Raw genomic sequence first — 23,891 nt, 5'->3', positions numbered from 1 at the left:
AGTCACTAGACTTTGTTGCTTGCACATTTGATGTCCTTAGACTATTAAATATCTTTGTAGATCTTTGATCTTTGAGATAATCACATTTTTGTCATTTTTTACTTTTTTAAAAAAAGTTCGACCTAAATGCCCCCAATCCATGGAGGACATTTGTGTTCTTTTCTTAAGGGCACTTGGCATAGCGCCGAAATACTTGCCCTAAGCGATCGTCGGATTTATCGGCGCAATTGCAGAGAGTTGGATGATAAAAACCACTGAGGTGCATGCCTTTGGGATAGGGCGCGATGATCATCTAGGATGTGCCGATTGGCGCTATTGCAGGGCATTCTGCCCAAGGAATCTGTCCTTGACATTTTTCCCTTGACATTTAAAAACAATTTGCTTCATAACTTTTACACTATAATTAACCCACTTCTCGTCTCATTTCATTCACCCATTCACTCCAACAACATATCTCTTCCTGGTTTATTTCTCATTGTACTTTATTTTGGCATTTTAATATCACAAAGATTTTGATATTGTGTTCTTAAATCTATGTTATTTTGCTATTTTACTTTATTTGATAACACAAAAAATTTTAAAAATAAAAATAGTGGTGAAATAAGTAAGGACGGACATTTGTGGCACTATTGTAGGTGATAGTGTTCGAAGATAAAAATTCCGATGTGGCACTAATGCTAATGGCCTAAACCCTATAAATTTTGTCTCTCACTTTACTAGTAGGAGAATAAGTATAGAAAATGAAATGACTCACCTATCGCAGAACGGAGGGAGTAATATTTTAGGATTGACGATATATGACTTAATTTTTTTTTCAATTATTAAATTCGTGTTAATCATTGCAATAATAATTGATAAAAATACAGCTATAAGTATGGCGTGTTCAGAACAAATTAGAGTAAACAGATTAAATAATAAAGTAGGCTTAGTTAAAAAAGTACTACTCTTGACTAATGATAAATATGATGTCATGAGACAAATAAATATATTAATATGCATAATATATTTGAGAATCAGTTTAGAATTAATTCAAGATTTATACTTATCAACCAATTAACTATTTAAAATAATTAAACCAAATTATAATTTCCTGATCCAAAAGCTATTTTATGATAAATTCAAATTCGAGATTTTTAACTTTAGATATTACTATCATTAGGAATTAGGATATATCACACACCTTGGAAGCAGAACTCGTAAATTGACTTGAAATCACTAATTACTATGACAGATTTTTTTATTTATCTTCACTGACGCCCCCCCATAGTTATTGGCTTCATGATTTTATTTGTTAACTGACGAAATAATACTTTATGAATTGCGAGGCCGGTAGGTTGGGGTAATAAAACAAAACTTAGTGGTGGGTTAAAACGTCCGAATCTTGTACTAGTATATTACTATATATAAACGTTGTACTGATCATTCATCTAGTATTAGGTACCAATTTCAAAATATATATATATATATAAGAGTACATCTTATTGCTATATGATACTCCACTTATTAAGTTAATTAAAGTGGAACTAGTTCTGTTTAGGATTAATACTTTATTTTATGTTATTTACTATATTCATAAGGAGTTATGAATATTGGCCGGTCTGCATCCATCCATATAAGTTGATTTCAGAGTAAAACGGGAAAGTCTGATTGTGAGTCTTTTAGTAGCACGTAGGAGTACATCCACAATACTACCTCGATCTCTTAAAAATAAAAAAATTATTTTTATTTTGGATCGTCCCTTAAAAATAAAAATATTTAAAAATTCATTTCATAAAAAATAAGAGAAATATTGTCCTTTACACTTTTTGGTACAATTAATTTAAAATTTTCAACAGTACCACATTTTGTATCATTGTAATTAGGGATGTCAATCGGGCCGGCCCATCGGGTTGCGGGTCAATCAGGTGCGGGCTAATCGGGTTGTGGATTCTTTCGGGTTGTAAAAGTTCAGCTCTAACCCTAAAAGCTTGGGTTTCGGGCTAGCCCAGCGGGTTAATCGGGTTGCTACCGATATGATTAACATGCGCTCAATCCAATAAATAATGATGAAAATTAGTTATATTCATAAAATGTAAAATATTTAATTATGATAAATTTGAGATATATGGTCAGACTCAATCATAAACATGATCAAACACTAATATTTGAGATATTTCGTGAAATTTTAATGCATGTTTTAGAAATTTAAATATTTTTTTAAAGTGAATTTGAAGTTTTTAATTTATTTATCAATTATTATATTAATAAAAATTCAATATATAATTTGTATATTTAATATAAAATTGAAAGTTATTTTTTTAGTTATCTATATTATAAAATTAATCAATGAAGTGGCGAATTAAGAGTAAAAAATAGAATAATAGAAATTTTATCGGGTTTTCGGGTCTAGCCCTAACGGGACGCGGGTTAATCGGGTGTGGGCTAATCGGGTTTTAATTTTATCGGGCTAGAAATTTTCAGCCATAACCCTATAAATTTGGCGGGCTATTCAGGCCAGCCCACGAGTTGCGGGCTACATTAACATCCCTAATTGTAATATTGAAAATGACGAAATCTGCTCTACAAAATAAGCTAAATGAAATGATAAACAACAAGGCTAGGTCAACATGATATAGTCGCCATTTACTATAAATGAATAGTTAATGACGGGCAAAATTGCTATTTACTAGGTCATATTAGGCCATAAGAGCATTAGCAGTGGGGCGCCCTAAGGGACGCACTAAAGCCCGGCCAATGCAGCGCCACGTCAGCATTTTATCCTCCTACCCTTCTACTTGCAGTGGGGCGCCCTATAAGCCGCCCTAAAGGCCGCCCTATAGGTTTCACTATTGCTTTGTTAATTAATTTAAATGTTTTCAAATATGTCAATGCAAAATAATTAAAAAATACCACGATTAATTAAAAACGACAAATCTTACATTGATTAAAAAAAAGTTTTACACGAGTTAGAAATGAAAAAAAAAAGTTGACTACTCTACAAAAGTCCCAACTTGCGGAGCAGATCTTCGATCATCCCCTGGAGGTATTAGGCTTTGGCCGGGTCCTGACATTGCATGAGGGCGGCGGCGGCGGCGGCGAGTTGGAGACGGCTCCATGTCAGACAGACCGTATGAATCCGAACTGAATTCGGGATCGTACTGCGTGTTGGAGTCGAACGGCCGATATTCGTCAGGGTTTGTACCCGGCCAACGTGCACCACCCCCAAACATCTGACTATTCGGACTTGGGTATTCACCGGAATCCATTTTATAGTGTAATTTGAGTGTGGAAAAGTGAATGGAAAGGTTACAAACGAAGGTGGGGTAGGGGCTATCGTCCGCGTATCGTCCGCGGACGATCTATAGGGCGCGGACGATGCATCGAGCATCGTCCGCGCACCCACAGTGGGCGGAGGATGGCGCGTCCGAGGCATCGGGCGGCCTATCGTCCGCCCCATTGCGGATGCTCTAATGTTAAGAGGAGGAAAATGACCTAGAGTTTATAAACTTTCGGAGAAAGTAATTACAAATTTTGTTAGTACATTATATAAGATCTCAGAAAGAATTAAAAATTTAAAGTGATCTTTCTGGACAGAATAAAAGTCTTGGGCATTTATCTAATTTAACTGTGGCATGCATATTTATTTCATTCATTTCTTTTTTGGCGTGTTTACTGACTTAACATAGTGGGATAATTATACCATGCATACAAAATGTTTCATCAATGTTTCAAATTAGTACAAAGGTTTTAAGTTAGTATATATCATACAAAAAGTTTGATTAGTGTTTCAAATTAGTACATTCCGTCAAATAACACTAACACCGTTAACTTTTTCTTATTTTTCATCCTTCCCTCCACTCCAAATTACTATATTTCTTAGTACTATTTTCATATTTGCATGATACTCATGCAAATATTTTAGGAATGGCCGTTCTTATCATCTCATGCCTTTCCAGAGTTTGCATGTGTTTTTGTCTTTTCAAATTTTTAATTAAGATCAAAATCCTTTCATTTTGATCAGTTTTATATGTTAAAATACGAAAGAAATAAATAACTTAGCTAAAACGATCAAATTCAAATTGAACATGTAATATTGCAATTAAATAAATAGAGCATCAATATTGTCTCTCGCTAGAGTATCCATATTATAGTGAGCACATACATATATAGTTACGAAGGTTCCCAAGATCGATGCTGAGAAAATTAAGATGATCACGAAGATAGAATCTCATTAGCTGTTTTATGTTTTGTAAACAACAATGTTGGTTTCAAACAAATCAATGGGTGTCAAATGTTACCTAGCAATTAGCTAATTGTTCTGTCATCATTCTGCATTCGTATCAATTATTGGATAACGGCACATATTGAAGATTTAGTAATAATACCGATTTTTTTTACTATTATCGTCAACTCGATATAATGAGACAAGATACGTATATAAAAATTCCAATTAATAGAACCGAGAAGTTCGAGGGAAAAAAAACAAACTCACACATTCACGCTCGAAAATAATTTATAATGCAGGCCGGCTAATGTTTAAAACTCTTAAAATATTACTTCAATTTTCATTCTAAAAGCGACAAATATCATGTGTGTATCACGTGGTCGTCTAGTTGTAAAGTTGCTACTTACTAAACAAATAAAACAATGGTCCTTGGTTCAAATTGTAGTGGGAAAACATATTTGATATTAATACAAGTTTATATTTGATAAAGCCATATTACATTAATTTTAGCTTATGCCTAGTAACTTTCTCATCATATTTCATTAATCCATATTCCATCTTGATGGGGTACGAACTAAACAAACCCAACAGCAGTGACGGCCCATCAGCCCAAAGCCCAAGGAAGAGTATGAGTTCGGCATTACCAAAGAGTTCGGAGGAGTTCGGCATTACCAAAGAGTTCGGCCTCAGCCTACAGCTCGGTAAAAGCCAACCAATCAAGCTCTGCTCTTAGGTCGGCATCAAGCTCTACTCTCAGATCGGCAACCAAAGCAGTTCGGTCTCAGTTTTCGACCGAACAAGGAGTTAGTGGACCCATGCAGGATTTCCACAACTTCCAACACACCCACTACCACGTGGCGTCAACTCAGGCCACGATCTTAGGCCATGACCTACACGACCTCCACGACCTAGAGTGATGATGTAAGCCACGATCTTAGTTCAATGTATAAATAGAACTTAGATCTGGTAGAAAGGGGTTAGAATCTCTCTAGAGAAATAATCATATAGCAAGTCTGTGTTGTAAGCTGTAATTCGCAGATCAAGCAATACAAACCTGCCCCCATTTCTCCCCGTGGACGTAGATTTACCTCAGTAAATCGAACCACGTAAAATTCTCTGTGTCATAATCTTCATTCTCTACCAGCATTTACAAACATCAGAAATTCGCCGATTCATCACTGGCGCCGTCTGTGGGAAGCAGAGAACCAAATTTGTGATAAAGCGAATTTTTGACCATTTTTTCAACCCAAAAAATGCATACCAGATCGCAGAAGACCCGTATTCCTGCCCGTGAGAACCAGGAGGAAGCCAATCCACCCCATAGGTCCGGAAAACAGCCTAGGGATAAATCCACCACCAGTTCTCATGGCGGAGGAACAAGCCGCTCCAAAAGCCGTCACACCGAGTCTTCCCAGCAGCCCGATTTGAACGAGGCTGTCAAGCTGTTTTTGGCTGAAAAGCAGGAGGAATTCTTAACCTTCCTGCAGAGAAGCCAAAAGCAGCCGGAGGCGAAAACGGCGGATTCTCCCTCTCCCTCCATACGAGACAGTCACTACCGCAGTAGTGTCAGGTCTTCCAGAAGAAAGAATCCTCGGTACCGGAATCACAGGAGAACTCCATCTCCTCCATACCGAAGAAATGTCGGGTTCGCCATGTACGGAGCATTGAGGACTCCGTTCTCGGACGATATTACCCGAACTTCCCTACCACAGAACTACCGAACTCCGTCGATAACCTATGACGGACTCGTGGATCCTCATGATTTCTTGGGACGCTATCAATATAACATGGCGAACCAGGGTCTCAACGAGGTCCACATGTGCAAGCTGTTTCCCGAACTGCTTATCGGGAACGCAAGAAGGTGGTTCGATAGCCTCCCCCAAGGCAGCATTAGATCCTACCGAGATCTAATGGATGCTTTCCACAGGAGGTTCTTTCAGAAAGCGGAAGCCCGAAGCACTTCGGCTCAGCTGCTTTCTATACGTCAAGGTCGCGACGAAAAGATCAGCGATTTTATGACGAGATTCCACAAGGAATGCCTACAAGTAGATAATCTCAATGATCTACTTGTCATTTCGGCATTCCAAAATGGAATCCTGCCCGGAGCTCTCTACAGAAAGCTCGTGGAGTGCGGTCCGCAAACAGCTCAAGAGATGTGGGACATTGCGGACAAGTTTTCTCGTGCCGATGAGGCAGACCGTCGAAAACGGTCTTTAGACAGCTCATCTAGAGAAGACAAAAAGAAGCCCGGTCATAGCGATCAGAGGCATCCTCGCCGAACACCTTCTCCACTAAAGGAGAGATAGCGGTCATCCGAGGTGATCGAAAAAGAGCAAGTGTGTTCGCAGATTGCGCTTAAAAGTGCCGAGCAATCAGTTCGGCACCATCAAGCATAGCAATCACAGCAGCCGGAATCAGAGGCCGGCGAAATGACCGAAGTCACACCGGAGCCGAACTCGATGGTGTACGGCACTGAAGCCGTGATTCCGGTTGAGATCGGCATATCCAGTCCCCGAACTCAATTTCTCCTCAAAAATGAATGGTGACGGACTGAGAGCCGAACTACATCTGGCCGAAGAAAGAAGAGAATTGGCCTGCATAAAAGCAGCCAAGTACAAGGAGCAAGTAGCCCGGTATTATAACCAAAGGGTGAAAAAGCTGCAATTTCAAGTGGGAGATCTCATCTTGAGAAACAACGAAGTAAGCCGAGCAGAAAAGCTGGGCGAACTCGAACCCACATGGGAAGGTCCATATCGGGTGTCAGAAGTCCTCGGCAAAGGGTCTTGCAAATTGACTCAAGTGTCAGGAGCACAAGTACCCCGAACATGGTACGTTTCCAACCTCAAAAAGTTCCATTTGTAAGAGACAGTCCGGTCAGTCGGTCTTGAGTCCTGTTCGGTCAATGTGCTTTATTTGGTTTGCTTGGTTTTTGTTCGTCTCTATGTGCTTTTTATTTGTCTATATGCGTTTTGTCTGTCTATGTGCGTGTCGTCTCTTACAAATGTTACTGAGGTATCTTGTTCTTCGAAGGCTGATCCCCTTCTTAGAACATATACAAGCCAACGATTGTGCGTCAAAGCTTCTAAAGAGGATACAAGACCACAATTCAGCTTAAACAAGCAGTTCGTCCGAAACGAGCTGCAACAAGCCAAAGATTGTGTGTCAAAGCTTCTAAAGAGGATACAAGACCACAATTCTGCTTAAAAATCAAGCACTTCGTCTGAAACGAACTGCAACAAAAGTCCGATTCTCGCGATAAAACTTGCCTGAATTAGGACAAGGGAAAGTCCAATCCACGCGATAAAACTCGCCGAATTAGGACGACCAAGTTCGGTCAAAGCAGTTTACCTCATAAGACCGAGGGCGACCATGTCTAGTCAAAGAGGTTTACTGCATAAGACCACTTCGGTTAACTGGGAAAGTCCGATCCACGCGATAAAACTCGCCGAATTAGGACAAGGGAAAGTTCGATCCCGGCGACGAAAATCGCCAAATTAGAACACAAAGACGAGTCCGGTCAAAGATGTTTATTTCATCAGACCAAAGACGAGTCCGGTCAAAGATGTTTATTTCATCAGACCAAAGACGAGTCCGGTCAAAGATGTTTATTTCATCAGACCAAAGACGAGTCCGGTCAAAGATGTTTATTTCATCAGACCAAAGACGAGTCCGGTCAAAGATGTTTATTTCATCAGACCAAAGACGAGTCCGGTCAAAGATGTTTATTTCATCAGACCAAAGACGAGTCCGGTCAAAGATGTTTATTTCATCAGACCAAAGACGAGTCCGGTCAAAGATGTTTATTTCATCAGACCAAAGACGAGTCCGGTCAAAGATGTTTATTTCATCAGACCAAAGACGAGTCCGGTCAAAGATGTTTATTTCATCAGACCAAAGACGAGTCCGGTCAAAGATGTTTATTTCATCAGACCAAAGACGAGTCCGGTCAAAGATGTTTATTTCATCAGACCAAAGACGAGTCCGGTCAAAGATGTTTATTTCATCAGACCAAAGACAAGTCCGGTCAAAGAAGTTTACGTCATAAGACCGAGGACAAGTACGATGAAATTTTTTCGCTAAGCTGTAAATACACAGTGTTAGAAGCGAAAACAGAAACAAAATTTCATTTTCAAATCTTGTTCGGCTCACAACTCCGCTACCCTACAAGATGGCGTTACGCTATTACAAAGGACTATTCTACTGTCCAGGGTTGCTAAAGTTGAGCCATCTATTCACAAAATCCTCGTGAAGCTGAGTTCGGGCGTTCCAGGCAGCTGCAGAATAAGCAGGTCGACGAGATGCTCTAATCGACCTGCCACTTCTTCTCTGAGCCCGGGAAGCCCTAGCACCTCGGCGGCGAAGAGTCTCTTCACGAAGCATTTGTTGATCTTGCTCACTCATAATCACAGCTCCTCTACGAACTTCAGCCTGTTCTCGTCTTGACGTTTCCGGCTGTTCCAGAGTTCGTTGCTGACTTGGAGTACGGTCTTGAGCAAGTGAATCAAAGGTTTGATCTGGAGTGCGAGCATCTGTTGGCACGATATGCCGAAGGAATCTTTCTATGGAGGGGCGCCGAGAAAGAACAATGTTGTACCGAGAAGCCCAGCGCCGCAATGATGTCACGACTTGTTGGCAAGCCGAGCTCTCCAGCGCATTGTTCCTCCGGAGTACATTATATTCCTCCCACAGTTCGTCAACTCGACTCTGAACATCTGATATGGTCATTCCCCCGCGCGCACGGATGTAATCCTCGTACGCAGTCCTCTCAGCAATGGTCGTATTCAGCTAGGCCTCCAGATCATTCTTATCGGACTCTAAGTCCTTATTATCGGCATCCAGCTTCACTAAACGAGCCAGAAGCTCGTCATTCTTCGTCTGATCGGCTATAGCTCTTTTCTCAGCTTCGTCTAAAGCCGAAGAGTACAGCCGCTTCCAGTGAAGTACCTCCAGCTCCTTGAGAGTTAAGAATACAAAGCAGCTACGTCAGTTCGGCATTTCAGCTTACCGAGCAGGTAGTAAACCACAACAGGAGTAAGAGAGTACGAAAGGCTATACGAAGACACAAGAGCAGAAAGAAGAATTTTTTCATTCATAAGAAAAAAAAAAATTTTTCTATACAAGGAGGGCTTCAAGGCCATTTTACATAAAGGAAGAAACTAAACTAAGAGAAGGGAGACGAAATCATACTTCGCTAGCTTCGTCTCCACCTTCTCGGTGAGGTTTAGCTTCCTTCTCTGCTTCAGCTTCAGCCTCTGCCTCCTTGCTCTCCCCAGCCTGCTCGGCGCCACCGTAGCCGATCTGCTGCGTCTCCTGATCGGCTTCCTTCTCCGGATGCCCGGCTCGCTCGACTTCGGCCTCCCGCTCCAGCGGCTCGGCCTCACCCTCTCCGTTGTAAGTCGAAGCGGGTGAAACGGGTCCCACGGAGGCAAAGATAGCCTCCAGGTTCTCGTCCCGATCAGCTCGACAACTCCGGACTCGGTCTGCAGAAAGCAGGACCGAAGATGAAGCGAGCTCCTCAAGGAGCGGCAGATTCTGAAGCCGAGCTGCTATCTCTCGGCTGTACAGAGGCAGTACGACGTCGGCCCCCTGCTCGCCCTTATCGGCAATTAGCCTTACCAGACTACCGACAAAAGCCGAGAACTGGCTACTCAAAAAGAGTTTCTCCGTGTAAACACGGAGAGCCTCCCCCTGGGCAACCACGGCGGCAGCATCACTCCGTTTCGTCTGCTCTCGCTGGATGACGAGCTGGTTTTTGGCAAACTGAGCTTCATCCTGGGCCGAAATCCTAGCAGCTCTGGCTTTCTCAAAGTTTGCCTCGGCCTGCTCGGCCCGGTGACAAGCAGCCGCCAATTTCCTCTGCATCTCAGCATAGTCGTTGGACGCTTTGGAGAGTTCGACGGCGACGAGCTTGGAGAGCATATCGTTCCTCTGAAAATGGATAAGGAAAAAAGTCAACAGAGGGCACCAAAAATACAGGACAGAAGCCAAGCCAAAGAATCGAGAAGACAATTCACCTCGGCGAAGTCCGTGGGCCATAAAAATGGCTCACAGATATGCTCCGAAGGAGGCGCCAAGACCACGTCTTTCTCTGGCGCTCTCGGGGGCTTCTGGGTCCTCCCCTTCCTACTTGCCGAAGTCGACTCCGGCTTCTTTGGACCCGAAGAGGTCTTTTGCCTCTTCGGATTCTTCTCGGCATCAGGCGCCGAGCTGGTAGCCTTCTCTTTCTCCGGCTCCTCAAGCTCGGAGGACTTTCGGATAGCCTTATTCAGCATGAACACTGCCAAAAAGCAAGAAAACAAGGTTAGTTTTCTTCGTTAAAGCAGTAGAGCATAAAGATAAAGAGAAATCCTCACCCTCGGCCTCTTCGTCCGAAGACGAGATATTGAACACGAGGTCGCCCTTGACGAGCTCAGTTTCCGAATACTGTTTCCTAATCATAGGAATCTTATTGAGCTCGCCCTCGAGCTCGGCCAACGGTTCTAACCGAGGATGGGGAATCACGGACTTCGGCCTTCTCCAAGGAAAGCCCGGAGCCGAAGTCCTATTATAAAAAAAGAAACGGTTTTGCCATTTCGGCCACTTGGTTCGGCAGAAGGCCCTAAAAGGCTGTAAGGGGATCAAGTAAAACCAAGATCCCTTCCTTTTAAACTGGAAAAAATTAAGGATTGCCCTCAGAGACAGATCCTTATCTAGCCTACGCAGTTCGGCAGCAAAAGCCGATAAGTGCCTCCAAGAGTTCGGAGTCACCTGACCTAAAGGGAGTTGAAAAAAATCAAGAAGCTCTACAAAAGGTGGGGGAAGAGGAAAACGAAGCCCGCATTCTAAGCAGGCTTCGTAAACGGTGGCATAACCCTCCGGCGGGTCGTTAGCCCTATGATCATCGTCGGGAACCACCGCCTTCCCCCCAGGTAAAAAATATTTCTCGTGAAGGGATATCACAGTATCCTTACTCAAGATACTGTGAAAATACTCTACGGTCTTCTCCCCGGATTCTTTCCGGCTAGAAGACCCCTTATCCCCTTTCCTACCGCTACCCGACACCGAAGAAGAAGAAGAAGACATTTTTCTTACTTTTTGAAAGTGAAGAAAGTCTGAAGAAGCTCTTGAAAGCGGAAGAAAATTTCTCGAGAAAGAGAGAGTATAGAAGACGCAACAGCAAAGGTGTTCAAATGAGGAAGAAAGAGCATATTTATCAGATTCGGCGAAGATTTCAAAATCGTCGCACCGTTTCGAATCCCACCTTTTCAGGATTCAACGGCCGGATTTTACTGTCGCATTTAATGCAGTCACATGCAAGGCATGTCCCCTGACGTCAGCCTCCCCCGTACTTTTATCCAGAATACCGAAGTGACTCGCTTCGCCGAAGTGATTCACTTCGTCTTTCGGGGGGGGTAGTGATGGGGTACGAACTAAACAAACCCAACAGCAGTGACGGCCCATCAGCCCAAAGCCCAAGGAAGAGTATGAGTTCGGCATTACCAAAGAGTTCGGAGGAGTTCGGCATTACCAAAGAGTTCGGCCTCAGCCTACAGCTCGGTAAAAGCCAACCAATCAAGCTCTGCTCTTAGGTCGGCATCAAGCTCTACTCTCAGATCGGCAACCAAAGCAGTTCGGTCTCAGTTTTCGACCGAACAAGGAGTTAGTGGACCCATGCAGGATTTCCACAACTTCCAACACACCCACTACCACGTGGCGTCAACTCAGGCCACGATCTTAGGCCATGACCTACACGACCTCCACGACCTAGAGTGATGATGTAAGCCACGATCTTAGTTCAATGTATAAATAGAACTTAGATCTGGTAGAAAGGGGTTAGAATCTCTCTAGAGAAATAATCATATAGCAAGTCTGTGTTGTAAGCTGTAATTCGCAGATCAAGCAATACAAACCTGCCCCCATTTCTCCCCGTGGACGTAGATTTACCTCAGTAAATCGAACCACGTAAAATTCTCTGTGTCATAATCTTCATTCTCTACCAGCATTTACAAACATCAGAAATTCGCCGATTCATCACATCTCATCTCATTTTTTCTTTTATTTCTTTTACCCTAAATAAGTTTAAGTTTTTTTTAAATGGTTGGAGATTCTCTTAAAATACTTAATTTCGTTGATCTATATTAATATTGCATCTAATTTTATTTTATGTCGTCCCAAAATGAACTTTTAAAATATTTGATGACACTTGAACTTCTTAATTAGAATCATTGATATTTGGTGTGTACTACTCCTATTAATTATTATCTATCTATACATATATAAAAGGGGAGTTTTTGGGGTATTTATGGAAATATCATTTAAGTTGAAAATTTATAATTTTTTTTAAATTATTTTTATCAATGCATTCAACATTGTTTAATGGATTCTGTCATACATGAATATTAATTATTACAAAACATGAATTCTCATTATTATTGTGCATAATTAAAAACTGAACCCCAACATTTAGAAGCAACTTTAAATTTTCTTACTAAAACACGTTTACAAACAACAAATAATATACCAGCCCTTTCATACATTATCAGTTACAAAACTCACTAAATTATCAGTCTTTTCTTCTTCCACACATTTAGGGCATTAATTTTCTCTACTTCTTCCAACTTCTTTCCCCCTCTATAAATTTTCATGAATTTCTCCACAAAGTTCGTCGCAATTCTCCTTGCCATTGTGATAAAGTCCTCCATCGTGAGAAAACCAGAGACGAGATAGATGGATTGGTATTGTTACATACCTTCTAGATCAATTCTTTTCTGGATATTGAAACGTTGGGTAGAAGGGAAGAAGAAAAGCTTTGAAACTCACCTGGAGGAGAAAAGAAGTCGAAGAGGATGAAGAGATACGAAAGGCGCCGCTCATATTTTAAATTATGAAATTACTTTTTATTCGTTCTATGAGTTAAAGGTGGATTGAAATTCAAGGGCATGGACCAAATAAGTTAGGCTAGATAATCAACTAATGTAATTGGTTAGATTGTAGTAGTAGTAGTAACTAATTTGTAAAAATACGTTCTACATTTTATCATTATAGTATGTACCGCATTCCACTGTTTACATATGTTTTAATTTTTGCTTAAATATTATTGTAGTATATTTAGTGGATTATATTTTAATATTGTAATTTTTATTGAATATATATTATATTTAATATATAAATAAATTACTAAGAGGTTTTTTAATTGAATTGGAAAAAAAGTTTGGAAGATGAATCAAATATATTTGAGAAAATTAAATTAAATTGTGATACAGTTTTAGTGTTTGATGTGGGGTATGAATTATTGTGGCATGGGATGTGAACGGTCTTAGTATAAATGAATTATTGCGCGACTCAAAATGAAGTAAAGTTACGTGTGAGACTGGGTTTATGGCATGGGATGTGAACGGTCTTAGTATAAATGAATGAAATCTCAGTTACTAATATTGTAAAATCATGGATCATTATTATCAATATACCCAATACTGTTGCATGATCGAGTCTTTTCCATTGTATCAAAAGTTTTAAATATTAGATAATAATTGTGTAATATTTAATTCACAATAATAATGACGATAATTAATTTTTTTATCCAATCAAATATACTATGTAATATATAAATTATACCTAAATTATTATATAAATTTCAATTATTTACAATGATATTCATATAAAATTTTATGAGTTATAAAAGTGGAGTTTTGGGAAAATAAAAAGAATGTCATTATGATTTTTTTAAAATTAAAATTAAGGAAGCAAAAAGGTTTTATTTATTTTTGTGATAATTATGAGAAGTAAAATGAAAAGGTTTTTGAAAATAAATTGAATGGAGAAGTGGAAGCGAATTTATTTTGAAGATAAATTGATTACCTATTTAAACTTTGAAGTTAAATAGTAGTACTACAAAACCTGTATGATAATAAGTTTTTTTATTATTGTAATAATATGGGGAAGTAGAAATGAAAAGGTTTTCGAAGGTGAAAAGATTTTTTGGGTTCACGTAACTATGGAGAGAAGTGAAAGGATTTTAGAAGAGAATATGAAATGAAAAGGTTTCGCAAAGAGATCTTAATCTCTTTTTTTTAATATTAAAGACGATCTTTAAAAGTTACATTTTTGGTAGCTTTGCATTTCATTTTTTAGCCTTTGTATATGTATTCCATTCCTTCTATTGCATTCCTTGCTCCTGTAAAACACAATTATTTGATTAGATAGAATACAAGTATAGTTTCAACAAAACACTACTTCGGCTCCAATAAATAATATCATTGGATGAATAGATGCTTGGATGAATGCAAGCAAGATATTTTTTACCGTTCACATAGCCTATTGTAAAGCAATTTCTTGATATGAGCATATCAATAGATTTACAGTCAAGATTCATGTAAAAAAAACCTCTACTATCAATAAGGATTATCAAGTAGGCCGACTCAGTGTAAGATATCGAATACAGTTCTAAAACCCCCAAATTAAAATAAGTGATCAACAAAGTAAAATTGAACTGAGAATTTTATTGATATTTGGCTCATTTGTTGGTCATGTTGAGTATATTTTAAAGTTAAGGGTTTAGGATTTAGGTTTCATGGTTTGGGTCTCTAGGGTTTAGTGAAATTAGTGTTAGTAGATTTATCTGTGCACATTTATAAAAAAATCATTATATACTATCATAAATTTTGTGTATTACAACTTTGTTTTAATAGAATTAATTACTTTTGTATTTATAAAATGTATGATTGCATAGCACGGGTGTGATACTAGTATTTATGAAATTTGATTTTCACAAGGTAATGACAAATAAATTGTTGGAATCGTGCTTGGTCACACGACTTTGACTGATAGTAAATGTTACAAGACATTTAATTTTGTGAAATTAAATGCAATAGCGTCGATCTACGTTCCGAGTAAATGACCGTAGTATATTCATTTTCTCAAATCCGATTCCCGGTGAGTGAGAAATAATATATTAAAGTTGGTCACAATAAAGCTAGAAATGAACTATGAGAAAAACTAAATGATTAATTAACTGAGTGTTAATTATCCCACATCGGGGATGATAAACTTCTTTGATGAAGTATTTAATAAGATTAAATATTATGTGTAATAATTATCGTGGAATAAGATGGGTGACAGAGCGCACACGCGCGCGCGCCGCCGCCCGCCCACGAGCCGCGAGCCGCGAACCGTGACCCGTGCCCTGGGTGTCGTGTGCCTTGTGCCTTGGATCTTGGCAATTGGTCTTTGGGTGGTCTTTGGGCTCCTCTTTAGAGTTGGTCGTTGAGCGTGGTTCAAGCCCCGCTTGTTCTTTTTAGACCACCTCAAACTCATGGTGGTCCTGGTCCACGTCATGTCCCCGCTGGACCCCGACGCATAACGGGAGACAAAAGGTCCCCGCTGGACCCCGACGCATAACAGGAGACAAAAGGTCCCCGACGGTCCATGGTGTATCCTGTCGTGTAGTGTGTCCAGATGCGTCGTGTGTCTTCAGCTCCCAATGGCTAGTGCACCAGTCAGTAACTCCCGGCGGTTACAGTCAAGCCATCATGGCACACATAATGGTTGTTGACTCCATCAATGCCCAATGGGTAGACTTGGCCTATAAATAGGCAGTCACTCCATGCATTGCATACGATTGAACACAACAACAAACTCTAGCATTCTTGAATATACGCTCTCTCCCTCTCTGCATAATCTTCCCGTCGAAGCTTTGCCCCCGCTTTACTACCATTCGTCGGAGCTCTGTTGCTAGCGGTGCTGCTACTTCAGAGACGAAGCCGTTTTATCTTTGGGGACGACACGCCAAACCGTGAGCACTACCGGGGCGTATCTCGTCTTGCAAAAAGAGGACTCCTCGACTCGGCTTACATCTTTACAGTTTATTGTTTCAAATTCTACTTTATAATTTCAATTCAGTTTATTTCCGTTTAATTTCTTCATTCTTCATTGGGTTGTATTACGCTCATTTAGTGTATCTTTGTATCACAGTTCATCCAAAACCAACATAAATCTAGGTGTATGTTCTTGATAACGTCAATTTGGAACCTAGAAAAATTCATACAATTTTATAAGACGTAGTAATCTTCCATCCACAACTAAAAGTCTCATATTGTTATTTTGAATATATTTAAAAAAATATCTCATTTTTTGGTAGAATTCAGTCTGTTGCATGCGTCGTATATAGGCGCTTTGTTATGGAGTAACTATATTAATTTGTTGAATATGAAATACACTAATTTCTCATATGTCGATTGTCAGGATACACATAGGCACCATCTTTAAAATTAAAAATCGATGCAATAAGAAATCTTGTAATTAATCAAGAAAAGAAGTCAAACTTACAAAAAGTTGAAGAAACAGTTAAGATTGGGGATAGTCGAAAATCCGCATAGCAGAATTAACAATACCAAATCCCCCATCTATGAACAAATTTTGGCCGCTCACATATTTAGCCTCATCACTCGCAAGAAAAACAGCCGCGTTCGCAACATCAGCCGCTTTAAGCGTCGCACATTTGAGATTCGCCATCGCACGCATGGCCTCCTCAAGCGCCTCGTCATCAAGCGCCAAATACTTCCTCGACAGATCCGTCGCAAGCGCATACGGCGACAAGCAATTCACCCTTATCCCAAACTGCCCCAGCTCCACGGCCGCATTCCTCGTCAGCCCCAGCACCGCGTGCTTCGACGCCGTGTACGCGTGTGTGGCCGCGCCCCCGATCCCCGACGACAGGCTCGCCATCGAGATGATGGCGCCCCCGCGCGCGGGGATCATCACCCTGGCCGCGTGCTTCGTGCCCAGGAAGACGCCCGTGACGTTCACGGCCAGCACGCGCTCGAAGTCCGCCTTCTCGTTGTCCGCGATCCGCGCCTTCGGGGGGTCCGCGACGCCCGCGTTGTTGACCATGATGTCGAGCTTGCCGAAGGCGTTGACCTTCTGATCAACGGCGCTTCGGACGTGATCCTCGTTGGTCACGTCGCAGTGGATGTAGGTCGAGTTCGCGGCGCCGATTTGTTTGACGACGGATTGGCCTAGTTCTTCTTGGACGTCGGCGATTGCGACTTTGGCGCCGTGGTTGGAGAAGAATTTCGCCGTGCATTCTCCGATTCCGGTGGATCCTCCGGTCACCAGAGCTACTTTTCCTTCTAGTCTATTTTTCAGTTAATTAAGTTATTAGAGGTTGGAGAAATGGATAAATGGAGTACTATCTTTATCACATAAACATTGATGTTTCTATAAATAGAGAGCAATAAGCATTGAGCTAAATAAGGAATCTAAGGATGAGAAGGAAATTTACCTTCTAGTGAGAGCAGAGATGGTTGAGAAGCTTGCCATGATGCTGAGTGCTGTGCTTTGAGAAATTTGAAACTATTTAAAGACTGTTTCAATTAATTACTCCCTCCATCTCCATTTTTTGTCTACTTTTTCCACTTTCATCTTTCTTGTTTATTATCCACTTTCATTCTTCATCATAAATAGTAAGTAGGCACAACATTTCACTAACTCATTTCAATCAGTTTTTTATTATACAACTAATATATAAAAATTAGATTCATATTTCATTAACTTATTTAACCCACTTTCTTTTACATTTTTTTAAAATACGTGCCAAAAACAAAGTGGATTAAAAATGGAGAAGTGCGTAAATAAGTTTATTCCTAGTTTCATTTATGGAACACTACTCCACTATACTAATCCATATTATAAAAAACACCAGATTTGTTTTCCATCGAGCGTATAAATGGCGGATCTAGGGGGGGGGGGGGGGCAGGAGGGGGCGGTCGCCCCCTCCGTGCGACTATTTTTCCCTTATCGGGATGTAAATTTACCATGTCCGCCCCCTCCGTTTGCCTCCGGCGTCGCCCCGAACAATTAAAAAAATAGCCATGTCCGCACTAAACCAAGCTAATACTATATATTCCGCCCCCTCCATTTCCGGATCCTGGATCCGCCACTATAATATGTTGGAGTATGAAGCCAGGAAGGAAATCAGTCAGCGATAGTGGTGGAGTAACAAAAAACTAAGGCTTTCGTACAATTTATCTTTATGCTCAACTTAATTTATGTAGAAGGTAAAAGTACTAAACCACCATTATCGAAAACTCTATGTATTTTAGCATAGTTATTAAATGCGACAGCTGCCATCGTCTCAACGGCTAATAATATCGCATTTAGTTTGGTCTGACCATGTCACCCAACCAAATATAACGTGCATGTATTTCTAGAAGTAATTGCAAAAGATTATCAATTTATATTCATTTTGTAATTTCATTTTTACTTGTGGATTTTCAAACTAAATATCAATTCCTTTTCGGCAGTTAGAAAATGATGTAGATGTCAACATGGACATCGAACTGGACTTTAACCACGGTTTCGGTGTGCAATTATACATAATGTAGACATGCATAATCACAAATGTGTACAAAAATTAAATGGATTTGATCATTAATTGTAAAATTTTACAAGTAAATCAATGTAATTTATTTAGTTTATTTTATAATCTTCACAAACATGAAGATATTTGAAAGTTTGTGAAAAAAAAATACGACATGAGGTTGATGCAATGGGACCAAACGAATGAACCTTCATTGATGATACTGATAGGGAGTTAGAAAAATTATAATTTATGAAAAAGAACAATAAAATAAAATTAAATGGCAGGTGCAATGGAATTAATTGTTTTGAAATAGATGAAATGGAATTAATTAACGTTATATAGGATTCCAGATTAGCTTGGTGGTGCATCTTATCTGATATTGATGGCAGAGGCGAATTGAAATCGAACCCAAATTGCACATGGGCTACTTGCTACATTCTGGAATTTTATCATTATTTTTTTTGCGACCCACATTTTGGTAGTTGGAACAGTCTGATCAATGGCATTTTCATTATTTTTCATTTGCGTTTTTCTTCAACGGAAGACTAAATTGCTAATTTTGGGTATTATCTGCCTAATTAAGACATTGGCGTAACTTTCAACTGTAATTGATATGTGATAATGCACCATTATTATCTACAATTATGTTGCGTTGCGGCCAAAATTTTTCTGATTTTAAAAGGGCAAATTTTTGTCATAATTATAAAGAAGATTTTTTTAAATTTTAAAATTGTAATTAAAAGAATATTTTATTAATATATTGTAACGTTGTTTAGAATTTTACTAAAATGGCATCGCGTAATTTAGATTTAGCTTAAGATTTTTGTACCCCAATTCATTAATTGGCCGGCTCATTGTTGCGTGAATTGGAGCGCAGCAGTTAATAAGTTTTCTTCATTTACTAAGTCACATTCCTATAAATAAATTCTAACTAGTGAGTACGTAACAAATCCATGACAAGATGTGAATTATCAATTATCTGAGGACGCTATTGCTATTCATCAAATCACTGCTAAATAATTGAATTCTCGATTATCTGTTTGCTCCAAATGTACGAAGGAAGTGGAAATAATTAAATAAAGAGTACTCATGTGTAACTTTACTAAGAATTACTCTCTCGCTCAATGAAAAAATGTCTCATTTTGCCAATTCATAATGTATGTGATTTAAAATTTTATTTGCATTTTTCCATTTTAGGTAAATGAACTCCACCATTCAACCAAATCAGTACACTCACATTTTATTATCAAACCAATATATAAAAGGGGAATCCACATTCTACTAACTCATTTTTCCATTATTTCTTTACAAAGTCACAATTTCTTAAAACTCATACCCAGTCAAAATGAGACTATAACTAAATGGTGGACGGGTAGAGTACTAGCTAATAATTAATTCCTGAGCTCATTCTTTCTATACCCTAACGGCCTAACATATGATCAGGGGCAGAGCAACATAATGAGAAGGATAATTGCCGCACCTTAAACTTCTAAAATCTTTTTATAGAAGTGTAATTTTTCCCTAAATTCCTAGATCCGCGAGTGCATATGATGGTCCGATGATGAAGTAAGTCATCTCATAACAACCATTGCGAGTTGACCTCGGGTTTGTATCAATAATTCCAATTTATTAATATTACTATAATGAATGAAATCAACCATATCTATAATTTTTAAAGAGAATTTATTTAATCAATTTTAAATTGAAGAAATAACAAAATTAAATCCATGACATCTAACTCATGAGTGGCAGTAATAAATTGTAGGGGCCCATAATTATCAGTCAGTTATATTCTACTCTATAAATTCCGTTGCACTACTTCGGAAAATTATACACTCAACCATTCTCAGTTCATCAACTCCCACAAAACTACCCCTCCAAAAAAAAAAAAGACAAAATATATATAAAAAAACAATATGCCTATCCCAATGACAATGAAGGTTGAATCCAATGGACATCACACTTCCAAAAGGTAATATATTAAGGTTTCATATTATTTTAATTTACATCGTATGTTCCAAATAATAAACCACACGTGCTCCAAACTACACTCCCTTCCCACAGGCTCGAAGGCAAAGTCGCCATAATCACAGGGGGCGCGAGCGGCTTCGGCGAGGCAACCGCGGCCCTCTTCGCCCGGCACGGCGCGAGGGTGGTGATCGCGGACGTGCAGGACGACCGCGGCCGCACCCTCTGCGGCCGCATCGGGATCCCCGAGCAGGTCACGTACGTGCACTGCGACGTGACGCGCGACGCCGACGTCCGCGGCGCCGTGGACCTGGCCGTGGCCAGGTACGGCGGGCTCGACATCATGTTTAACAACGCCGGCATCCCGGGGAGCCTCGACTTCGCGATCGCGGACGCGGACAACGACAACTTCAGGCGCGTGTTCGACGTGAACGTGCACGGCGCGTTCCTGGGGGCGAAGCACGCGGCGCGGGAGATGATCGCGGCGGGGAGGGGCGGGGTGATCTTGTTCACGGCGAGCGTGGCGTCGGTGGTGGCGGGGGAGTCGCCGCACTCGTACGCGGCGTCGAAGCACGCGGTGGTGGGGCTGATGAAGAGCCTGTGCGTGGAGCTGGGGAAGCACGGGATACGCGTGAACGCGATATCGCCGTGCGCGGTGGCGACGCCGCTGCTGACGGGGACGATGGGGGTGGGGAAGGAGGTGGTGGAGGATATCATATGCGCGTCGGCGAATCTGAAGGGAGTGGTCCCCACGGTGGATGACGTGGCGGAGGCGGCTTTGTATTTGGGGAGCGATGAGTCCAGATTTGTGAGCGGCCACAATTTGGTGGTGGATGGTGGTTATAGCACCACTAACCAGAGTTATACCAGGGTTATTAACTCTGTCTTTTCTCCTAAGTCTATCCCCTAATAAGTAATAACCTCTTTTTTTTATTTTCCATATTTACTTATGTGTGTATTGTATGTTCACAAAATTCCAGAGCTAAAATAATCGGTTCGGTTGTAAATTCCAGTTTATGGAAGTCTTGACATTTACTATTACCTTTCTCCATTTTTGGAGTACATTGCAGATGAGGGGGAGGGGAGGGGGCTGCGGCGCCCATTCTAGAGAGAATAATATTTATGTTTTAAAAAATGTGGAGCGTTTAGAGTTGGACATTCCAAAAGAAAAATGTGCCAGTTAGTATGAGACAGAGAGAGTATCTAAAATTATTAGAGGGTTATAAAGGAATTTTAATCGAGCAATGTTATTTTTTATTGCAATATTCTATTTAATCATATTGGTGTTTTAATCCATGTTTTTTCTAAATTGAAAAGTAGAAGAAATAAATATGAAAAATGGTGAAATAAATTGTGACTGTGAATAGAGCTGCCTTATAGCAAGTGTTCTGATTGAAATTAAAAATATTGAATGTGACCGGAGAGAAAAAATGGGATGGGAGCCTATGGCTGAAACTTAGCATTGTGGACGTTGTGGCTTGGTACAGAAAAATATTTTTTTAAAAAAATTAAGACTTTAAAGCTGAATTTATAACTTGATGATGGGAAGAGAGTATCACTTATTATGAATTAATGTTTTAATGGACAAAATTGAAATGTACCACAATAGATATAGGGGTACAAAAGATATACATGTCGACGACATAAACACTGATGAAATCCTAAACCATCACTCTTTAATTCTAACTAATCACATTGATTTTGATAGCATGTCAAGAAAAAAAAATCTTAAATGATAAAAGTAGAGGCGCGATTGCTCACTAGCTAGTGTATGCACGTGCACACAACATATCAGTATTGTTTGGTAATACGTTACTTTCTTATTAATAAATCTATTAACGTGTAACCACATATGTGCCTCACATTCCAAGCTCTAATTTGTAAAAAAAATAAACATTCCCCAATTAATTTTCATTCTGAATTTATCTAGCATTGTCCCAAAAGTATTTTTTTCGCAGATAGAATACGAGGAGATTAAATTGAATATGACGTAGAGATAAAAACGTAGTACTATCATATTTAAGGTAGGGAGGTTTATTGAATATATTACACATATATTCTCCTACTTCCCTTAAAACAATAAAACTTAAATATATACCTTCTTCCAAACATAAATGTAATCCTTTGGTCATTATAATCACAACATTAAATTTGAATGTGTCCCAATAGAGTTTAGAATTATTGAATCCGACTCAAAACTTAAGACATTACCATAAATGATGCAGCTAACGTTTAAACTGAGTGAGACAACAAGAGTTGTGTCGGCAGCTCGAAAACGGAGTGATATGGATTATTCATTTATTTATTAGTATTTGATGGCTGAAAAATTATCCTAAAAGAAGTCTCCAAAAGCCCTGAGATATTGAAACCTTCGACACAAAGATCAATGACAAAAGTAATGAGACGTTGAAGTGTGATTGTTATCCAATCAAACATAATAACAATAGGACCCAATGAAGTTACGCTAAAAGATTATAGTAGTACTCATTCCGTCCTGTCCACAAGTGATCAATTATTTTTTGGCACATAATTTAAAAAATAATATTTATTAAATTATATAAAGAGAATAAAGTATGATAAATAAAGTAAAAATAAATTAAGATAAACGTACAGTAAGTGTCACTTTTTATGCTAAAAATTATTAATACTAACATTTTTATGATAAGGTTATACAATTATTTACCCATTAATATTACCGTGTTAGAGTTGAGGGCCCTATATCATAAATAAATGATAGGATGTTATACGAAACGCGGAACATGACTGGCTGACATTGGCCATTTATTATTCCACGTCAATTAAAAGCCAATCACATAGTAATATTTTGGTCGCCATCTACACCAAGACTGCATCTAGGGGTGAGCAAAAAAATCAAAAACCGAATATCCGAACCGAACCAAACCAAAATTTTGAAATTCGGTTCGGTTATTTCGGTTTTTCGGTTCGGTTCGGTTTTGAAAATACAAAAATTTCGGTTTTTCGGTTCGGTTCGGTTCAGTTCGGGCGAAGAAAAAAACCGAATAACCGAATTATATATATATATATTCTATTAATTTAATATATTATATTATATATAATATATAGTATATTCTTTTAATAAATTCTACTATATTATATATATTATATGTATTATTAATTTTATATTATATATAAATATTCTATTAGTATATATAAAATAAAATAAATTACACACATATATATATTAATATTATATTTATTTTTTCTGGTTTTTCAGTTTTTTCGGTTTTGTTCGGGTTTTTCGGTTTTTTAAGTTCGGTTTTCGGTTTTTCGGTTTCGGTTTTTCGGGTTCGGTTCGGTTTGGATTTTGAACTAAATTCGATTTTTCGGTTTTGACAAAAACCGAACCGAAACCCGAATGCA

The 23,891-nt window shown here is 39.3% G+C and overlaps 2 protein-coding genes across 2 annotated transcripts; one reads left to right on the top strand and one right to left on the bottom strand.

Moving 5' to 3' along the window:
• Nucleotides 1-16,442: 16,442 nt before the first annotated feature.
• Nucleotides 16,443-17,582, bottom strand: LOC121764322 (secoisolariciresinol dehydrogenase-like). The gene is made up of 2 exons (XM_042160363.1): nucleotides 17,463-17,582; nucleotides 16,443-17,315 (listed from the first exon to the last, which is right to left on the bottom strand). Exons 1-2 carry the CDS (start codon nucleotides 17,498-17,500, stop codon nucleotides 16,526-16,528), a joined length of 828 nt encoding a protein of 275 aa, XP_042016297.1. The 5' UTR covers nucleotides 17,501-17,582; the 3' UTR covers nucleotides 16,443-16,525.
• Nucleotides 17,583-20,377: 2,795 nt separating this feature from the next.
• LOC121764315 (secoisolariciresinol dehydrogenase-like) lies at nucleotides 20,378-21,561 on the top strand. Its single transcript, XM_042160359.1, has 2 exons — nucleotides 20,378-20,514; nucleotides 20,607-21,561. The coding sequence occupies exons 1-2, from the start codon at nucleotides 20,459-20,461 to the stop codon at nucleotides 21,418-21,420; spliced, it is 870 nt and encodes a 289-aa protein (XP_042016293.1). The 5' UTR covers nucleotides 20,378-20,458; the 3' UTR covers nucleotides 21,421-21,561.
• Nucleotides 21,562-23,891: the final 2,330 nt, after the last annotated feature.

This window comes from Salvia splendens, chromosome 2 (assembly GCF_004379255.2).
Source record: "Salvia splendens isolate huo1 chromosome 2, SspV2, whole genome shotgun sequence".
NCBI lineage: Eukaryota > Viridiplantae > Streptophyta > Magnoliopsida > Lamiales > Lamiaceae > Salvia > Salvia splendens.
The sequence above is the reverse complement of the archived record's forward strand: the minus strand, read 5'-3'. Positions and strand labels throughout refer to the sequence as shown.

What these genes read in the sequence shown, in the direction of transcription:
- LOC121764322 (XM_042160363.1), bottom strand. Translation starts at nt 17,500, where the DNA reads ATGGCAAGCTTCTCAACCATCTCTGCTCTCACTAGAAG. An exon ending in ATCTCTGCTCTCACTAGAAG is followed by an intron (nt 17,316 to 17,462) that starts GTAAATTTCCTT and finishes ACTGAAAAATAG; the next exon opens with ACTAGAAGGAAAAGTAGCTC.
- LOC121764315 (XM_042160359.1), top strand. Translation starts at nt 20,459, where the DNA reads ATGCCTATCCCAATGACAATGAAGGTTGAATCCAATGGACATCACACT. An exon ending in GGACATCACACTTCCAAAAG is followed by an intron (nt 20,515 to 20,606) that starts GTAATATATTAA and finishes CCCTTCCCACAG; the next exon opens with GCTCGAAGGCAAAGTCGCCA.